Source organism: Onychostoma macrolepis, chromosome 11, assembly GCF_012432095.1.
Source record: "Onychostoma macrolepis isolate SWU-2019 chromosome 11, ASM1243209v1, whole genome shotgun sequence".
NCBI classification, from domain to species: Eukaryota; Metazoa; Chordata; class Actinopteri; order Cypriniformes; family Cyprinidae; genus Onychostoma; species Onychostoma macrolepis.
This window is the reverse complement of record NC_081165.1, coordinates 9,706,351-9,727,380: the sequence shown is the minus strand read 5'-3', so window position 1 is coordinate 9,727,380 and position 21,030 is coordinate 9,706,351. Positions and strand designations below refer to the sequence as shown.

At 34.7% G+C, this 21,030-nt stretch overlaps 1 protein-coding gene across 6 annotated transcripts in view; it reads left to right on the top strand.

Annotated features, from left to right (window-relative positions):
- Positions 1-21,030, top strand: part of epha8 (eph receptor A8) — a 184,595-nt gene that overhangs the window by 106,181 nt on the left and 57,384 nt on the right. For all 6 annotated transcript variants that reach the window (XM_058790811.1, XM_058790809.1, XM_058790807.1 and 3 more), the window contains one exon: positions 3,104-3,168. In XM_058790811.1, coding sequence (XP_058646794.1) covers positions 3,104-3,168 — 65 coding nt within the window. The remainder of the gene's footprint in view (positions 1-3,103; positions 3,169-21,030) is intronic.

Below are 21,030 nucleotides of genomic sequence, written 5' to 3'. Positions count from 1 at the left end.
AATAAAGGGATAGTCCACCCAAAAATGAGCCCTCCCATCATGACTTTCTAGAATGTCTAAGTAAACCATTTTGGGTCCCATTGACTTCCATAGAACTTTCTTCCATGGACGCCAGTTCCCACTGGTTTCCATTTGGTTACCAGTTTCCTTCAACATATTTTGTATTAATAATGTGTGTGTGTGTGTATTTATTTAAAATATTCAATTTCATATAAAACATAATGTATTCATTTTATTTTTATTAAATATAAAGCATTTATATATTTATGCAATATTTTATATTTAAAGTAATTTTTTATTTGTTAAAAAATGTTTTAAGTGTTATTAAAAAAAAAATCTAAAGAAACTCTCACTCACCCCCTGTGTACTGTGTTTTTCAAATAATGTAGTATTGGGATTAAAAATCATAAATGTAATCAATTACATTTTTATATAAATATTAAACGTTTATAATATATTTAATATATATTTACATTATTTCATTCTTTCTTTCTTTGGAAATATCAAAAATGACATTAAGAGATTTTTAAATAATGATTTGAAAGTACTTTTATTAGGTCTTATCACCAAACTGGTAAGCATTTGAGAATTATTAATAAATATTTTTTTATTTAGTTGTTTATTTATAACTATTTGGCGACTCCAGTGGTCAAGTCATGAAGACTTCTTCTATGACATTTGTCAGTGGGAGTATGTTTTTGCTGACTTTGAGGATTGCTTGGCTTATAACAATTTTGAAGTTATGTGTGTTTCACTGCATAATGACAGACACAGCAGTAGTCAGACAGATCACTGGTCTGTGGAAATGTTTTTTGACGGCTGTCTGGATAGATTTGATGACATAGTCCTGTTGTCAAGCAGCTGTGTGTATTGTGAAAGTTTAACATTAAACATAAAAAATGAGTTCTCAGTTAAATCTGAACCTGATCGCAATGATAACCTGAATGTGACCTCCGCGACATTGTACAAAAAAAGCATTGTGCTTTAGCCGTATATAGGCGTAATGAGTGGAATGTGAAGGTAACGGCAAGTTTGATTTGTTGTTTTGTGGTACCTATGGGATGCAGAAGCCAGTTTGTGTTATCTGTTAGCACGCTACCCGACACACGTCCATGTGGCAGCTGGCATTTTTTCAAATTGAAGGTGACTCCTTGTTTACCCATTTCCAACTAGATGGGTGCACTGAATGTAAAGCAGCATTCAGGGTCTCTGGGCTTATGGGGGGTAAACTGGGTCAGGTGAGCGGCTCATGCCGGCTCCTCCTTGCGCACAGATGGGCGCATCTGTCACAGCTTCCCGCGTCAAGTGTCACGCCAGCAGCTCAGGGCCAGACGCGCAGCACCTCTCGTGTTTCCCAGATGGATGGGAGCAGGAAAATACAGTTTACCGTGTTTATTCGTGAAAGAAATCTAGCATGATTTGGCCCTCAGCTACAGTCACGGAGGAAAAAATGCTTGTTTTGTGGTGACCTTGATTCGTACCGAAAAACAGGCTATAGGTGTCTGGTCATCAATAAAGCCGTGGGACGGCCCACTGCATATGCCAATGCTACAGCTTTACATGCTTCATCATGCTACATTTGGGCCCTTTACAAGCTACAAGAAATCATTGTCTTAATTGTTATTTTGTCTTGTTGATTTTTTTAATTTATTGTTGTCAATTTTTTTATAAAACCTACTTAGGACTAGGAGACACTATATTATCTGTAAACAAACTAACTGTTGTTTTCATATAATACATCTTGAATTAGGTTCATTTTTCATAGCCCTTTGGTACATTTTTTAAGCAAAGATCAAACAAAATGTTAACTTAAAACAAAAATATATGTATGTATGTATGTATGTATGTATGTATGTGTGTGTGTGTGTCACGTTAATGGTCTGTTTTGCTTTTGTTTTCCCTGTGTTCCTGCCTCCTGTTTCAGTTCCTCATTTGTTTCCATGGATTTTGATTAATTACTCCTCACCTGTTTCAGTTCTCCCTGATTATGTTCCATGTTATTTAAACCCAGTGTTTCCAGTGTCTTCTTGTTTGACTTCCTGCCTGCCCCGTGTACACTCTGGTTTTGATTATTAAAGACTGTTCTGAGTTTATTCCACGTTCTGCTCGTCTCCTCGCTCCCCGTGCCTCAGAAGTGTGACAGTGTGTGTGTGTGTGTCTGTGTGTGTGTATATATATATATATATATATATATATATATATATATATATATATATATATATATATATATATATATATATAAATTACGTTTTACACATTTTAAATGGAAACTTAAAAAGAAAATATATAACAAGTGGTAAAATTGATATATAATATAATAATACAATAATAATTATATTGTTTATTTTAATTATATATATGTATATATATATATATATATATATATACATACAATATTTAATATATACAATAATTATATATACAATATAATTATTATATTTTTGCAAAAAAACAAGACATACTTGATTAATAAAATATATCTTAGTGTTCAAATAAAAGTAATTTGTTATAGTAATTGTATCACAGTTGAAGGGTTAGAATGCAAAGAAAATGGCAGTGACAACATTACCAATGTTCAATAAATAAATAAATATTAAAAGTAATACAACAAACAATTACAGTAATGCCAGAACAATTATTATTATTACTATTATTATTATTATTATTATTACTATTATTATTTTATGTAATTGCAACTATCAGAAAAATAAAACAAAGCAGTCCATCTTGTGCATTTCTTATTCAGTAGACATTAGTGTTTAGCGCTGGGTTAAACTTGGTTCAAACACATTGAGGAAAATATTTGTAATGGCGCTGACTCTTGCCTTGAAAGGATGATCCTTGTGACCCATTTTGTGCTGTAAAGACAGATTATATTATTGTCATTAGACAGTCTCCTTAAAGGTAATATGATGAGGTCAAAGGTGAGCACTATACGAGCAGTGTTTTAGAATGAGAAGTGTATCCTTGCAGTCTATCAAAATGAACTCAGATGTGCATCATCTCATGTAATTGGATGTGCTTCAAGATAATGGAGTTCCAGTAATTATGATGAAAAGTTCTTTTGAAAGCTGTTGTAACATGTTTTATGTTCAATTTACAGTGAGTCTCCTGGACACAACCAAAATATCAGGAGACTGGGGCTGGCTCACATATCCTTCACATGGGGTAAGAAACGTGTGCTCCTTTATTATTTTTTGTGTGTTGTGAAATTTTAAGTTGTTTTAAAGGGGTCATCGGATGCCCATTTTCCACAAGTTGATGTGATTATTTAGGCTCTTAATGAAAACTCTATAAAATACTTTGGTTAAAATTTCTCAATGGTAGTGTCAAAAACACCTTATTTACCCTGTCAAAATCAGCTCTGTTTTAACCAAGCCATTCTGGTCCATGTTGCTTTAAATGCTAATGAGCTCTGCTGACCCCGCCCCTCTCTTCCGTGGGGTGACGAGCAGACTGTAAACTTCAGCCGCGAAACTGGCTAACTAGCACATTATTAGGAAAGGCCCATACAAACCCTTATACTCACTTCTGTAGATGAAGCTGGATCACGAATGATTTGCACGAACATAAACGCATTTAGGCAGATCGGGATCGGTGCATTCCCTTCAAAAATGAAAGTAACTTTAATCCTCTGCGTCTTCAGCGGCTCAGATGTCGGGAGTAAATGACGACTGCTACATTCATTATTACATCCAACAACAAAACACCTCAATCGCTTAATCGGAGATATCTTGTCTTCTCCTGCACTGGAGTCGACATAATGGGGGACAGCTCTCAGCTCACTCAGGGCGGGTCTAAAGTAAGACGGCTTGTCAATCAACTATCGTGGGAGGGGCCTGCACAGAACTACGTCATTCTGACAGGAATCTCAGAACAGCCTGATTTGAGAGAGGATTTTAAAATAGGGATTTAAAAAAAAAACACTGGGTGGATTTTTTTCATTATAGGATGGATGTGTACACACACTTTCAACACACATTTATGTTCAAACAACTTGTAAAGTGAATTTTTCATCCGATGACCCCGTTAAAAGTGAAGTGTGTAGTTATTTAAGATAAGATGTAACTGAAGAGTGTGTAAACATTGTGCCTTCATTCAACTCCCCAGCATGTCAAATTGTGCTTCAACCTGTGGTGTAAGATTGGCAGACGAAGTTTTGGCAATCAGAGTTCCTTTGAATGCCACTCGTGAATGAACTTGCTCTTCCAGCTCAAACCGACTGGCTTTCAAATCGGCTTCTTTAGTCATTTTCATTTTCATTTGTTTCCCTTCGTCCATTTCTCGCTGGCACTAAACCTGTGTTCTGTTGCACGATTTGCTGTAAGTGTTTGTAGTTTTATGATGAGTAGGCTATGTTATCAAAACTGTCTTATTGGCAGTGTTAGAGCCGGTGGCACAGAAATTACATAAAGCAGCTTTAAAGTCAGCATGAAATAAAAAATGACCTGTTTACATTCTCAGTTCACATTACTGGTCTTATTGTGAACAGCTGGTGCATATTATCCCAAAGAAGAATAATAAATAATCATTTCAAAGGTCCTTGTAATCATTCATCAAAATCTAATCATTTGATTCACCTGTGAAACTTAACCAGATTGTGTATGTTAATGTGTATATTTGTGCATAAAAATATGTATAAATGTGTATATTTTCAATTGGGCCAGATTCGAATATATATATATATATATATATATATATATATATATATATACAGTATCTCACAGAAGTGAGTACCCCCCTCACATTTTTGTAAATATTTTATTATATCTTTTCATGTGACAACACTGAAGAAATTACACTTCGCAAGTAGTGAGTGTACAGCTTGTATAACAGTGTAAATTTGCTGTCCCCTCAAAATAACTCAACACACAGCCATTAATGTCTAAAACGCTGGCCACAAAAGTGAGTACACTCCTAAGTGAAAATGTCCAAATTGGGCCCAAAGTGTCAATATTTTGTGTGGCCACCATTATTTTCCAGCACTGTCTTAACCCTCTTGGGCATGGAGTTCACCAGAGCTTCACAGGTTGCCACAGGAGTCCTCTTCCAATCCTCCATGACGACAACATGGAGCTGGTGGATGTTAGAGACCTTGCACTCCTCCACCTTCCGTTTGAGGATGCCCCACAGATGCTCAATAGGGTTTAGGTCTGGAGACATGCTTGGCCAGTCCATCACCTTTACCCTCAGCTTCTTTAGCAAGGCAGTGGTCATCTTGGATGTGTGTTTGGGGTCGTTATCATGTTGGAATACTACCCTGCGGCCCAGTCTCCGAAGGGAGGGGATCATGCTCTGCTTCAGTATGTCACAGTACATGTTGGCATTCATGGTTCCCTCAATGGACTGTAGCTCCCCAGTGCCGGCAGCACTCATGCAGCCCCAGACCATGACACTCCCACCATCATGCTTGACTGTAGGCAAGGCACACTTGTCTTTGTACTCCTCACCTGGTTGCCGCCACACACGCTTGACACCATCTGAACCAAATAAGTTTATCTTGGTCTCATCAGACCACGGGACATGGTTCCAGTAATCCATGTCCTTAGTCTGCTTGTCTTCAGCAAACTGTTTGCGGGCTTTCTTGTGCATCATCTTCAGAAGAGGCTTCCTTCTGGGACGACAGCCATGCAGACCAATTTGATGCAGTGTGCGGCGTATGGTCTGAACACTGACAGGCTGACCCCCCACCCCTTTAACCTCTGCAGCAATGCTGGCAGCACTCATACGTCTATTTCCCAAACACAACCTCTGGATATGACACTGAGCACGTGCACTCAACTTCTTTGGTTGACCATGGCGAAGCCTGTTCTGAGTGGAACTGTTAAACCGCTGTATGGTCTTGGCCACCGTGCTGCAGCTCAGTTTCAGGGTCTTGGCAATTTTCTTATAGCCTACGCCATCTTTATGTAGAGCAACAATTCTTTTTTTCAGATCCTCAGAGAGTTCTTTGCCATGAGGTGCCATGTTGAACTTCCAGTGACCAGTATGAGAGAGTGAGAGCGATAACACCAAATTTAACACACCTGCTCCCCATTCATACCTGAGACCTTGTAACACTAACGAGTCACATGACACCGGGGAGAGAAAATGGCTAATTGGGCCCAATAGGGGTGTACTCACTTTTGTGGCCAGTGGTTTAGACATTAATGGCTGTGTGTTGAGTTATTTTGAGAGGACAGAAAATTTATACTGTTATACAAGCTGTACACTCACTACTTTACATTGTAGCAAAGTGTCATTTCTTCAGTGTTGTCACATGAAAAGTTATAAAATATTTGCAAAAATGTCAGTGGTGTACTCACTTCTGTGAGATACTATATATATATATATATATATATATATATATATACAAACCCGATTCCAAAAAACTTGGGACATTGTACAAATTGTGAATAAAAAAGGAATGCAATAATTTACAAATCTCATAAACTTATATTTTATTCACAATAGAATATAGATAACATATCAAATGTTGAAAGTGAGACATTTTGAAATGTCATGCCAAATGTTGGCTCATTTTGGATTTCATGAGAGCTACACATTCCAAAAAAGTTGGGACAGGTAGCAATAAGAGGCCGGAAAAGTTAAATGTACATATAAGGAACAGCTGGAGGACCAATTTGCAACTTATTAGGTCAATTGGCAACATGATTGGGTATAAAAAGAGCCTCTCAGAGTGGCAGTGTCTCTTAGAAGTCAAGATGGGAAGAGGATCACCAATTCCCCCAATGCTGTGGCGAAAAATAGTGGAGCAATATCAGAAAGGAGTTTCTCAGAGAAAAATTGCAAAGAGTTTGAAGTTATCATCATCTACAGTGCATAATATCATCCAAAGATTCAGAGAATCTGGAACAATCTCTGTGCGTAAGGGTCAAGGCCGGAAAACCATACTGGATGCCCGTGATCTTCGGGCCCTTAGACGGCACTGCATCACATACAGGAATGCTAATCACAACATGGGCTCAGGAATACTTCCAGAAAACATTGTAGGTGAACACAATCCACCGTGCCATTCGCCGTTGCCGGCTAAAACTCTATAGGTCAAAAAAGAAGCCTAATCTAAACATGATCCAGAAGCGCAGGCGTTTTCTCTGGGCCAAGGCTCATTTAAAATGGACTGTGGCAAAGTGGAAAACTGTTCTGTGGTCAGACGAATGAAAATTTGAAGTTCTTTTTGGAAAACTGGGATGCCATGTCATCCGGACTAAAGAGGACAAGGACAACCCAAGTTGTTATCAGCGCTCAGTTCAGAAGCCTGCATCTCTGATGGTATGGGGTTGCATGAGTGCGTGTGGCATGGGCAGCTTACACATCTGGAAAGGCACCATCAATGCTGAAAGGTATATCCAAGTTCTAGAACAACATATGCTCCCATCCAGACGTCGTCTCTTTCAGGGAAGAACTTGCATTTTCCAACATGACAATGCCAGACCACATACTGCATCAATTACAACATCATGGCTGCGTAGAAGAAGGATCTGGGTACTGAAATGGCCAGCCTGCAGTCCAGATCTTTCACCCATAGAAAACATTTGGCGCATCATAAAAAGGAAGATGCGACAAAGAAGACCTAAGACAGTTGAGCAACTAGAAGCCTGTATTAGACAAGAATGGGACAACATTCCTATTCCTAAACTTGAGCAACTTGTCTCCTCAGTCCCCAGACGTTTGCAGACTGTTATAAAAGAAGAGGGATGCCACACAGTGGTAAACATGGCCTTGTCCCAACTTTTTGAGATGTGTTGATGCCATGAAATTTAAAATCAACTTATTTTTCCCTTAAAATTATAAATTTTTTCAGTTTAAACATTTGATATGTCATCTATGTTGTATTCTGAATAAAATATTGAAATTTGAAACTTCCACATCATTGCATTCTGTTTTTATTCACAATTTGTACAGTGTCCCAACTTTTTGGAATCGGGTTGTGTATATATATATATATATATATATATATATATATATATATATATATATATATATAGCTTTTTACAATTATATATATAATAAAAAAAATATTTTAAAAACGGTGTATATTTGTTATGCTCATCAAGGCTTCATTTATTTGACCAAAAATACTACAAAAACAGTAATATTTTAAAATATTTTTACAATACAAAATAACTCATTTGTATTTTAAAATATTTGAACTATATTAAAATAGTTTGTCTGTATTAAAAAAGTTTTGGGTCAGTACTTTTTAAATTAAGAATGGATATTTTTATTTGAAGGACAGATTATATAAGATTTCAGTTCATGTTTTGTTTATTTTCATTTAATCTTATTTAATTTAATTTAATTTAATTTCATTTAATTTCATTATAATGTTACAAGAGATTTCTATTTCTAATAAATGCTTCTTTTAAATTTTCTATTCATCAAATAATCCTAAAAATCACAAAACTTCCATAAATAAATAAATGTATTTACACACACACACACACACACACACACACACACACACACACTAAATCTGATATTCTACAAATTTTTCTGCTTTTTTAGATATTTGTCACATTAGGAAAGTAAAATTGGTTGCAAAAATATATCACGTTGACTTTAAACATTTTAAGAACATGTTGTTTTGGTTATAATTTTCTAAATGGTTTGAAAGTTGTTGTTTTTTTATATTGTACATTTTAACATGAAATTTGTTCAAGACTCATATGTCAGCACATATGCAAAAAAAAAAAAACCCTGATTGCTGCCATATGCTTTGTTCTCACAAACACACACACACATTCCCTAATCCCAAACTCCTCTGTCCCACTTGTTCCTTTGACACATTATTCAACCACTCTCAGCCGTACCATAAAAGAGAGAGAGAGAGAGGTGTGCGTGTGTGGGTGGGGAGAGGACAGAGCAGGAGAAGAAAAAAGCAAGGCGATGTTCAGAGTTGGGTTCATTTGCATATTCTAATGGATAAAATGATGCATGGGGTATTGAATTAGCAGTGCACAAAGTGATCTAAGCTTTGAACTGTCACAATTAGCGCGGGTGGCTGTCAGAGGCTGACGGCGGTGTGATGTCCCTCAGAGCGAGGCGACACGTCGCAGCCGCTGATGTAACAATCCCTCCATTATCGGCTCACATGTTTAACGCTGGCAGAACGCAAGTAAATTCCTCAAATCAAAACGGGAGTCTTTCAACTGGAAATCAAAAGGTTTATAATCATCTGATTTTAGTGCTTGCCATGTGTCGTGGATTGTTATCTGGAGATTGTTTTGGAGTGTTTAAGTGTGTTTAGTGTGTCGCTGTGGTGTTCTGGACTGTTGGTACAATATTCTGCACTTCTAAATATGGCTCAAGTCCCTCCTTCACTTACTCTATTGGGCTGTGGGACTATTTATTTTATTTTACCATAGTTATAGTCAAGGTTCAAAAAATATTGTTATTTTTTCTTTTGAAGAAATTTATAATTTATTCAAGGATGCATTATGAAATGTTTATTTTATTGCTCAAGTCCCTCCTTCACTGACTCTTTTGGGCTGTGGGACTATCGTACAGCAGGTGAAAACTGAAAGTTTGATCACTTAGAAAAGCAACATTTAGCAGTTTTTTTTTTAAAAATTACATTTATATTATTATATTAACTTTGTATTTTATTTTATTTATTTATTTATTTTTTACCACAGTTATAGTCAGGGGGGGAATTATTATTATTATTATTATTGTATTTTATTTTATTATTTTTTTTAAAGAAAGTAATGCTTTTAGTCAAGGATGCACTATCTACTGTTTAATTAATTGAATTGAATGTAACTTTATTTTATTTTATTATTTTATTTTACCATTGTTATAGTCAAGGGTCAAACAATTAGTTTTTTTGTTTTGGAATAAATTATTACTTTTATTCAAGGATGCATTATGAAATGTTTATTTTATTTTATTTTAGCAGTTATTGTCAGGGGTCAAAAATTATTATTATTATTTTATTTATTTATTATTATTTTTAAAGAAAGCAATACTTGTAGTCAATGATGTACTATCTAATGTTTAATTAATTTAATTTAATGTAACTTTTTAAATTTTATATTTCGTTTTATATTTCACCATAGTTATAGTCAGGGGTCAAAAAATTCATAATTGTTATTATTTATTGTTTTTTAATGAAAGTAATGCTTTTATTCAAGGATACACTATCTAATGTTTAATTAGTTTAACATAAATATCATCAAAGCTTTTGGGTCAGTATGGGTTTTTTAAATGAATTCTTAATATACAATTAATATATTAAAATTACTTGGTAAATAATGAATTAATATGGATACTGGAGTAATAATCCTGAAAATTCAGGTTTGAATCACAGGCATACATTTCAGTTTAAAATATATTCAAATAGAAAACAGTTAGATTGTGATAATATTTCTGGTTTTGCAGTATTTTGGATCAAATAAATGGAACCTTAATGAGCATAAAAGAGACTTTTTGATAAACATTTAGTGACCTCAAACTTGCACGGTAGTGTAATAATTATTTACAGGTATGGTTGAGAATGTAATTTTTACAAGTCAGCCTAAATGTATTATTAGTTGCAGTTGCTAATAAAGTGACCTGCAGAACTATTTTTATTCCAATTTGGCACGTAGTAGGTGTTAAGTCTGTTTCCTCTGTGAGAAAGAAAGCGCAAGACAGAGAGAGAGAGAGAGTTTCTGAATGACTATACAGTCATAAAGGTGCTCAAATGAAATGGATTTCCTCCTGTACAGAGAGCACATTTACTACGACCTGAAAGCTAGAAAATGGGACATACATAATTCACTGAAGTGCGCTTTCAATGCAAGTCAACAAGCCGTACCGCAGTAAAACTGCCAGATAACGAGCATCCCTGTTTGCATTTGCCCTCTAATTACTGTTTGTTAAATGTATTCTCAGCGAATAATGCAAGCTATTTACTTGAACTTTGCCACCTTTTTCCGTTCGCATCCACTCAATCACATAAACAGCGAAGGCCTGGAACAGCGATTAAACCGTCTCTTGCGGGAAGCAGGCAGTTATTTCTTGTTCTCTCAACTGTAAAAATCATTTCCGCAAATAGATTATGTTAGCGTACATATTCGCACTGGCACAGCGAACACCTCCTCCCCAATTATTACTTGACAGCTCGCTAAAATTAGTGGCGTACTTTAACAGCTCGGCATTAGTTAGTGTACCTGTCTGATGTGACTGCGGCGGTCCCCGCTGAAATGAGCCCGACAAATGCATCTCATTTACACGCCGCAACGCTCTGCTAGATGTTTGCTTCTCTAATAGCTGTACTTTGCTTTTTTATGTATGCATTCAACTTCAAATCTGTTGACTCCAAACACAAAGTCAGCAAAGAGGAAAGAAAAATAACTAATTAAATCTCTTTAATATCTCTGTTCTTATAAACTGGACGGCAATGAGATTAAATGGAGAGCCTTTCTGAGTTTTATTTCTATGTAAAAGACCCTACAGTAGCTAAATTCACATGTACAGTTTCAGGAAAACAAAACAAAACAAAACCGCAGCCACATCTCAAACTGTGCTCAGGTTTGTCAAGATAACAAGGCCTTCGTATTGAGATCTCGGACTTTAGATTGTAGCATATTATATGAGAAGCAGGACTTCTCCATTTAAACTCATTTAAACAGTGGAGATATTAAAAAGATACTATCAGGAGGTCTTCAAATTATAATAGCCCCGGTCATTTAGTCTTGAATGAATGAGAAATATTCAAAAATGTAAATATAATATATTAATATTAATAATATTATAATATTAATAGTAATAATAAATATTACTATTATTATAATAATGGGTCAAATTTTTGGAAGTAATTAATATTTTCATTCATATTCAAGGATGCATTATGCAATGTTTTATTTCATTTTATTTTATTTATATTATATATATTTTATTTTACCAAAGTTATAGTCAAGGGTAAATTATTTTATTTTTTTAAAGAAAGCAATACTTTTATATTTATAAATATAAATAGATCATATTGAGATCACTTTGGTGTCTTAGCAAATGAGATCTCCATTTGTTCAGTTTAATCTCATAATTTCTTTTAAGCAAAAACAATTAAGATAATATTAAAAAGATCCCATCAGTAATTTCATATTAAAATAATTTAGTTAATTTATTCTATAAAGAATTTGATGATAGGTTTAAGGTAACATCTCAATTTGTTCTTTAGCTAATGTCATTGCTATTTATAAATTATATAGATTATAAAGATAATTTAGTCCTCATAGAATTTGATAAGGAATATATATATATATATATATATATATATATATATATATATATATATATATATATATCATTGCTTTTAGGGGAAAAAGAGAGCTCATTAGTCATTTTTCACAATTGTTCAATTTATCTTTCCTAGATAATTTAATCTTCACATAATTTGATGAGGAATATTCATAGGGTATTATAACTTGAAAAAACAAAAAAAAAAAAAACTAATGAGATCTCATAATTTAGTCCTGAATGAATCATATTGAGCTGTCTGAATTTTTATTGGTCCTAACCATTAATAAATATATGAATGAATGAATGAATGAATGAATGAATGAATGAATAATCTGAGACATGGAGTCATTTTATAGTTCTTCACTTTCGCTCTATACTCTTACATTTTATAGCTCTATACTCAACAGTTGCCTCAGTTGTTTCTGCTCGGTGAAACACATGTTGAGATCTCCATTGAGTCTGCTGTGCAACATCTGAGCGATACGTGATTCCTCTGCGACTCGACAGACAGTTCCTGTTGTTGGTCCGAACAAAATGCTCGTGCATGCCGATCACGTAGATGGTAAATACAGTTTGTTTGGTAGTCACAGGCCTGACCCTCATGTTAAAGCGCTACGCCGCTGTCTGCTGGAATCGCTATTGATGGATTAAATACTTCAGCCTGCATTGTGCCTCTGATTCCCATTTACAGAAGGATTTGCTGCATGGACACTTTCTTCTATATCCATTAGTCTTTTTCCAGGATTCGCTACTTCCATTTCCTTAAAATTCAGTCTTTTGAATGCTACGTGACTTCAGCGATGTGTGCCGTGCCTCACAATGCATGTTAGCGTCAGGGACAAAAAAGAGCAGAGCACAAAGAGATTGCACTTTCTATTTGACTTTTTTTTTTCCTGGCGTTTGCTTGTGACGTATTCATTGTCACCGCGGAGGGGCCGCCGCGCCGTGTGTGTCTCGTGGGTTTGATGATAAAACGTTTGCCGTGGCAGATTGTGTCTCGCGAGGAGGACTTCTGTAACTCCGGGTCGCTTTACACACTCGTTGAGCACAGCTAGAAGTAAATGTAGCATATGGTTAAAGCAAATCTGTCATGCGTCTTATCATGTAAGTTGGAGTTGATGTTTGTTTGGATTTGATTAGAGTATTAGAGACCAAAATGAGTTCACTTTCTCTGGCGTATTATGCAAAATGATGTCTTGAACTACTAATCGTAAGTAGGTCTTTGACTAGCATGTACTGAAAGCTTTATCTCACTCGTGATAGTAACTAATACCATGTTGTACTCTCTCTGACAGCTGTTCAACACATTTCATTTATATCTGTGTCTTGACTCTTGGGAGGTCTAGAAGCTTGTCATATCTCACTTTAGCGGGCCATATTTCAAAGCAGTTTTAGTGGAAGGCTAGAGTTTAATGTTATAGAAATTATTTTACTAATGAAGATTGCCACTGAATACATGAATGTCTTTGTAGCTCCTGATAGACATCCAAAATAAAGCTGTTTCAAATTAAATAAACCGTCTACCTTATTCTGTACTTTTTCTTGCAAGAAATTGTACATGTAGTTTTTATTTATTTATTTGTTTGGTATATTATTTCAATATATTTTAATATAGCAAAATCATAAATATATACATATATAAATATTTGTAATTTATATATTTAAATAACAACAACAATAATAATAATAATTATTATTATTTAAAATAGGGTAACACTTTACAATAAGGGTACATGAAGAATCATGTACTAATGCCTAAATTAACACTTAATTCATCACATACTAATGATTATTAATGGAGTTAACTAATTATGAACTAACGAAGAGCTATCCTTAAGTACGACTGGAGTCATACGGATTCATGCACGAATAACGGCAGCCTTAACTACATGTTAGTACATGTTTGATAGTTAATGCATTAATTAACATTTATGGCTAAACTAAATCAAACAGCCTCTTGAAGAAGGAATAAGAAATACATAATTTATAACATAATCCGTGTATAAGTCACAATAGGGTGAGTTTAAAGGGAAAGAGAAGAACATAAAAGCGACAAGATCAGTCATTAGTGTATTTAGTATTTTCTACACTTGATGAGGAGGATCAATTAATCCATTGCCACCCAATAATGTTTATGACAAAGCTGAAGATGTCAAATTATGATAGTATTCAAAGTCAGAGTATTTCTTATTCCTTCTTTTTTTTTTTTTTTTAACAACTTTTTATAAAATTTTCCTCTGGGAACAGCAGTAAAAAAAAAAAAAAAAGCAACTGTGCAAATTTAGAACCCACCCCCACCCACAATAAAATATATTTTTTTACAAGGATTCTAGAAAAGATGACACAACATCAAAAGCTGAATGCCATAAACCCACAGTTTCCACACTAGATCCATGCATACGAGAAGTTGAGAGTTCCATCGAGATAATGTCCAACAAATACACCGTCCAGGTTCGTTTGTCCATTGTGTGAGGAGGATTTCAACGGTTGACTAACAATTTCTTTTTTGCTGCTGTGAGAGCAGCAAACAGTAAATATCTTTATTGGACGGACAAGGTAAAGTCCCAAAAGTCAATGGCGCGGAATCAAACATATCTCGGTACCCAACAAATATAACAGGTCCTGTGAAACCAAAAAGGTGAGAGAGAGGGGCACTCCAAAAAACAAAACAAAAAAAACAATGCAAAAATGTGCCTAAAGATCCTTGCGAACAGAGATTACACGTAGAAGATGACAGATTCATATTCAGAACAAAAAATAAAAAAGCTTGAGAGTGGGATTCCTTTGGACCAGATCTATCTATAATATGCGATATTACAGAATTCGTATCTGCACCCAATAAAATTTCAAAATCCGAAAATTTAGGTTGACAAAACAGAGAAAGTAGGGTCAGGAGTACAAGGAGCATAAACTGAAAGAAATACAATATTCCTATTCTCCATTATTGTTTTTATATGTGTTATTCTACCGCCTGTATCCCAACCTTTATCTAAAATAGTAATATTTAACGTCTTCTGCTCCAATATTAGGACTCGCTTGGTTTAGTATCCAAAGATGAGTGAGATACCACTTCATAAAACGTATTATTACACCTGCATATATCCTCCTCTTTCAAATGGGATTCTCAAACTAACACTATATCAATCTTTCTCCTTCGCAAAAAATCCAGAAAACCTGTACATCTGTGAGGGCCATTTAGGCCATTAATATTACAACTCAGAATATTAAGGTTAGTCATAGTTATCGAACAGAATTACTGCATAATAATAAAAATAAAATAAAAAAGATAGAGAGAAGGAATACAACTAAAATAAATAAAATAACATCATAATCAGTAAGCGATACTGTATGCACAATGAAAGCTTCTAGTAACTATGAATTAATAAGTGAACATTGAAGTGAACAGTGAAAGACACAGTCACCTAAGCACTTAGAGCATCTCTTCTCTGATTAGACAGCAGATGTCCAGCTGAAGCTCACTGAGAGTTGGTGGATGAATGGAATCTGAGAAATACTCTTGCTTCTTCTGGGGAGTATAGCATTTTAGGTTGAGAATGACCTTCAGCATTGCAGGATAAAGAAGAAAATTCTGGATGCCAGCTTCTCTCATTTCCTTCCTAATTGGCGCAAATGCACTTCTTTTTGCAGTGAATGGAGAAAAATCTGGAAAGAACGACAGCGTTGCTCCGTCGGATGTTTTCACCGGGGCGTGAAGTCTGGTGGCCAGCAGAATGAGCTCTCTGTCCGTGTACCGTAACAGTTTAAAGATGAAAACCCGTGGTTTAGCGCGATCTGAGGAGAGCCTCGCGTACACGCGATGCACTCGCTCCAGACGGGAGCCACGTCGGTAGCGATCTTTTCAAAAAGCCCATTGTCCTTTTCGGAACCTTCATGCAATCCGACCAGACGCAAATTACTGCGCCTACTGCGATCCTGTAAGTCCACAACCTGTTGCTCGAGCGCAGCTAGACGCCTATCGTGATCTGCAACAACTTTCTTTTGTTCTCTCGTCTCCCCTGTAAGATCCAGTTTAGAGCATTGCGACTGAACAACTGACATGTGAGAAGCGAACTCGTTCCGCATCGCCTTCAACTCAGTTCTTAGAATGTCCTCAAAGTGTGTAACAGTGTTCGCCATCTTGTCCACCATATCACTCGCGATCGGTAGCTTGGATTTCTTCTTAATCGGAGAAGCCGATGGAGAAAACTCCTGCTGTTTCCGATTGTATGCCATCAGGGAAAGTACTATTAATGAATACTTTAAAACTTGAGCTCTACTCAAGTGCGACTAGGTTCATGAGCATGTCACGTGACTCCCTATTTCTTATTCCTTATTAAAGAGGCTGTTTGATTTAGTTTAGCCATAAATGTTAATTAATGCATTAACTATCAAACATGTACTAACATGTAGTTAAGGCTGCCGTTATTCATGCATGAATCCGTATGACTCCAGTCGTAGTTAAGGATAGCTCTTTGTTAGTTCATAATTAGTTAACACCTTTAATAATCATTAGTATGTGATGAATTAAGCGTTAATTTAGGCATTAGTACATGATTATTCATGTACCCTTATTGTAAAGTGTTACCTAAAATAGTTTATAATCCATACAACTTTACATAAATTTAACATATTTTTATTTATTTTTATTTATTTAATATACAAATTTATGTTAAATATATTTAATCATATCAAAATAAATAAACACCTAAACATATATAGTTATTGTAATTTTGATGTATTTAAATATATTTAATAGTTATAAAAGTGTTTTTATTCATTTTCATTGCAAATTTATTTAAATAGATAAATAGATAATGTATACAAAGTTTAATATGATTTAAATATAATTTAATACAATTTTAATATTTAAATAATATTGATTTACATAAATTTAGATATTAAACAAATAAAAATATAAATACATAAGATTTATATAAAGTTTTATATGATTTAAATGTTCTTTTCCTTTATTTAATATACAAATTTATGTAAATAAATAAAATCTATATAAAGCTTAATATATCATTTAAATATATTTAAACATCAAAATAATTAATAAATAAATATATATAATTTTGATATATTTAATAGTCATATAAATGTTTTTATTTATTTTTATTTATTTAATAATTTTTATGAATGAATGATGTATACAAAGTTTAGTAAATTATTTAAATATAATTTATAAAATGTTAATATTTAAATAAAATTGATTTACATAAAACAAAGAAAAATAAATATAATAACATATCAAATTTATATAAGGTTTTATATTATTTAAATGTATTTAAATATTACTTAAAATCTATTTTCTTTTTAACAGTTATATAAAACAAATTTGTTTACATTTCGTTTAAATATAGATTAAATGTGCACAGCGTGTGGCTTGTTATATATAGGGTTTTGGTAGATTGCACTACCCTTTCTTAAACTAATTATTGCGTATCTTTTAATGCGCTTTTGTGTGCACACAACTCTTTTGTACATGTTAGTATGAATGAAAAAATGAGAATGGGCTGCATTCTCAGCAGTAACCTGACAAAAGGAATAAAAGCCATCTCAAACTCCGGCCCGGGGAGATGGATTACAATTGGATTAAACCAGCACCTTGACTATGAAATCCATCACGTTCCCTCATGCAAGCAGGAGGCTTATGGAAGTTTGTGTGAGCATAAAGCAGAAAGGAGTGATGAGGAGCTGACATGGACTGAAAAGTGAAGAATCGGTGCTCTTTTTAACCTCATCTTGTGTGTGCAGTTCACACCTGTTCCATGTGTTTATAACCCTGGGTTTGACATGGATCAGACCAGGAAAATTATTTCATAAATAAAAAAATACAGTAAAAAAAAAGGAATATTATACATTTACTAAAAGTAAATCAGGGTGTTGCTTGGATGTTCTGAGGGGTTGTCAAGGTGTTGCTAGGGAGTTTTGTGTAGATGCCAGGGTATTGCTATGCAGTTATAATACAGTAGTCAACATTTGAAGTGCATCAAAACCTTTCATCAAAGTTGTCCTAAGACCAAAACAATACCCGTTCTTGAACTTTTTTTTTGATCCACTTCAAAGGTTGACTACTGTATTTACAAATAGTTTAAATTAGATTTAATTTTTTATATATTCAGTGTTCGCCAGGTTGTTCTGGCTGGTTGCTTGTGGGTTCTGTGTGGTTGCCAAGGTATTGCCCTGTTGTTGCTATGGTGTACTGTTATAGTATTTATAAATAGTTTACATTTTTATGTATTCAGTGGTTGCCAGGTTGTTCTGGCTGGTTTTCAGGGTGTTGCTATGTAGTTTCTATAGTGTACAATTATAGTATTTAATTTATTATTAAATGAGATTTTATATTTTTAGTTTTCATTTTAATTTTAGGTTGTAGTAATCATTTTTTAAATATTTGTTTTATTTATTTCAGTTATAGTATCATTTTAGTTTACTTAGTTTACTTAGTTTAGTTTGTTTTATGTTAGTAATTAGGCAACAATTATGGTTTTCATTAAATTTTTTTAAGTTAAAGTTCATCTTATAAAATATAAGAATATAAGAATTCATCTCTATAATATTTTGAATTAGCTTTTATTTTTATATTTTCAGTTTTAATTTAAATTTTAGCCATTTTATGTGCTTTTGTCATTTTTATTAGTTTTTATTTTTTATTTTATTGTTTCTTATTTACATCTATTTCAGTTTTAGTTTGAATAATGGTAGTACTTCAATAAATATTACTTCAGCTAGTTTTCAAGACAACATTTCTCATTTTTGTGATGATCAAGTTACTGCTTTTAAATCTAATATTTATATTTTACTGTATTTGAGCTTTATTTCAATAACAACTGGTTGCTAGGAGGGTTGTGCATTATTCCGAACTGAATCGAGGATGCCTTTTAAATTTCATTTAATTTCCTGAATTCTAATTCAATTGGAATTGATTCCTAGCAGACATAATGCAGAATTTCAGAATGCAGAAGGTAGAAAAATTAAAACAACTGAAATTCAACGCTGATCATCCATAGATAGTGATGCTTGCCTTTGCCGACATTACCTCAGTCGCTAGGTCAATCAAAGTCTTAAATATTTAATCCGGGCTTACTTACATAAATGTGGCGCTAATGATAGATGCCTGATGCAGGGTTTGTGTCTGAATGCATTGTTATGGATCCTCACCACGGTCAGCCGGCCCTGAATCATTTATGGCCTTCATGAACTCATAGTGAGATGTCTTTTTACAGTCCAATTGAAGCTGGCAGTGAGATGGCTGACCCCGGGCCGACCCCTGGGAGATATCTCAGCCTTCTGCACATTCCTGCAGGCCTCCAGTCGCCATCGGCTGTCACTAAGCCAAATCAGTCAGGCCTTGACAGCTGCTGTCCGATGACTTCATTATGCTCCTATCTGACTCATGTTTGCAGTGACACCTCTATTGACACCCACCTCCTTTTTTGCCCACCCACCACAATCGATAGCAGTGATAAGGCAGACGGAGATGATGACAAATGGACTTTGAGAGGGAGATGATATGGATGTATCCAGATGTCCGCCCACTCCCCCGTTACCGCCGTCTCCAGATGTCACCCTTCGCTGTCGCATGGATGCACAGCATTACTTTGGGAGTGAATGCAGCACCTAAATGCCATCCGAACGGTCATGCGTGTTTCGCTGTCACAGACATGCAATAATTGCATCATGCTGTATTCACGTCAAGACCGCTTGCAAAGGGCTGAGAAACACCCTCCGCTGCCACACAGCAAACAATGCATTAAAAGTGAGTAAATGAATGTTGGGTAAATACGTGACCAGCATTCAATTGTAAAATATAATATGATTAAGAGAAAATCTTGTTTTTTGAAGATATTATGCAAAAATATATTTAAAAATATGTAAATACTAAATCAACCAACATTTAAAACTCCAGAATGAATAGTAAAAAGTATATTAAAACTACCCGAGTTGTAATGCATTCTATTATTTTGTGTGTGTGTGTGTGTGTACGTACCTGTTTTTCTATTCAAGTGGGGACTTAAACCTGAATACACACAGATTAATGGGGACTCGTGTCACGGTGGGGACCTAAATTGAGGTCCCCACAGGTAAACAAGCTAATAAATCACACAGAATTAAGTTTTTTGAAAATCTAAAAATGCAGAAAGTTTCCTGTAAGGGGTAGGTTTAGGTGTAGGGCAATAGAATATACGGTCTGTACAGTAGAAAAAGCATTACACCTATGGAGAGTCCTCACAAGGATAGCAAACCAGACATGTGTGTGTGTGTGTGTGTGTGTGTGTGTATGTGTTTGTGGCAGTGTAGAATGTATATATTAGGGGTGTAACGATACACATATTCATATTGAACCATTCAGTACAGGGCTTTCGGTTCAGTATGAACGATTCGTTGGACTAATCCTATTACATTTGGAAAAGAGCTTAAAGTATGTGAAATATAATGTTCTCATTGCCACTGCACTCAACAAGGCAGCCTAAGCCAGCCTAAGGTCTCAAAAAAGTTGACACAGGGGCAACAAAGGGCTGAAAAAGCAAGAAATTTTGAAAAGATTCAGCTGGGAGAACATCTAGCAACTAATTAAGTTAATTGACATCAGGTCTGTAACATGACTAGCTGTAAAAGGGATGTCTTAGAGAGGCAGAGTCTCTCAGAAGTAAATATGGGCAGAGGCTCTCCAATCTGTGAAAGAGTGCCTAAAAATATTGTGTATACTTTAAAAACATTGTGTCCTGTGGGCCAAGGCTCATTTAAAATGGACAGTTTCAAAGTGGAAAAGTGTTCTATGGTCAGACGAGCCCAAAT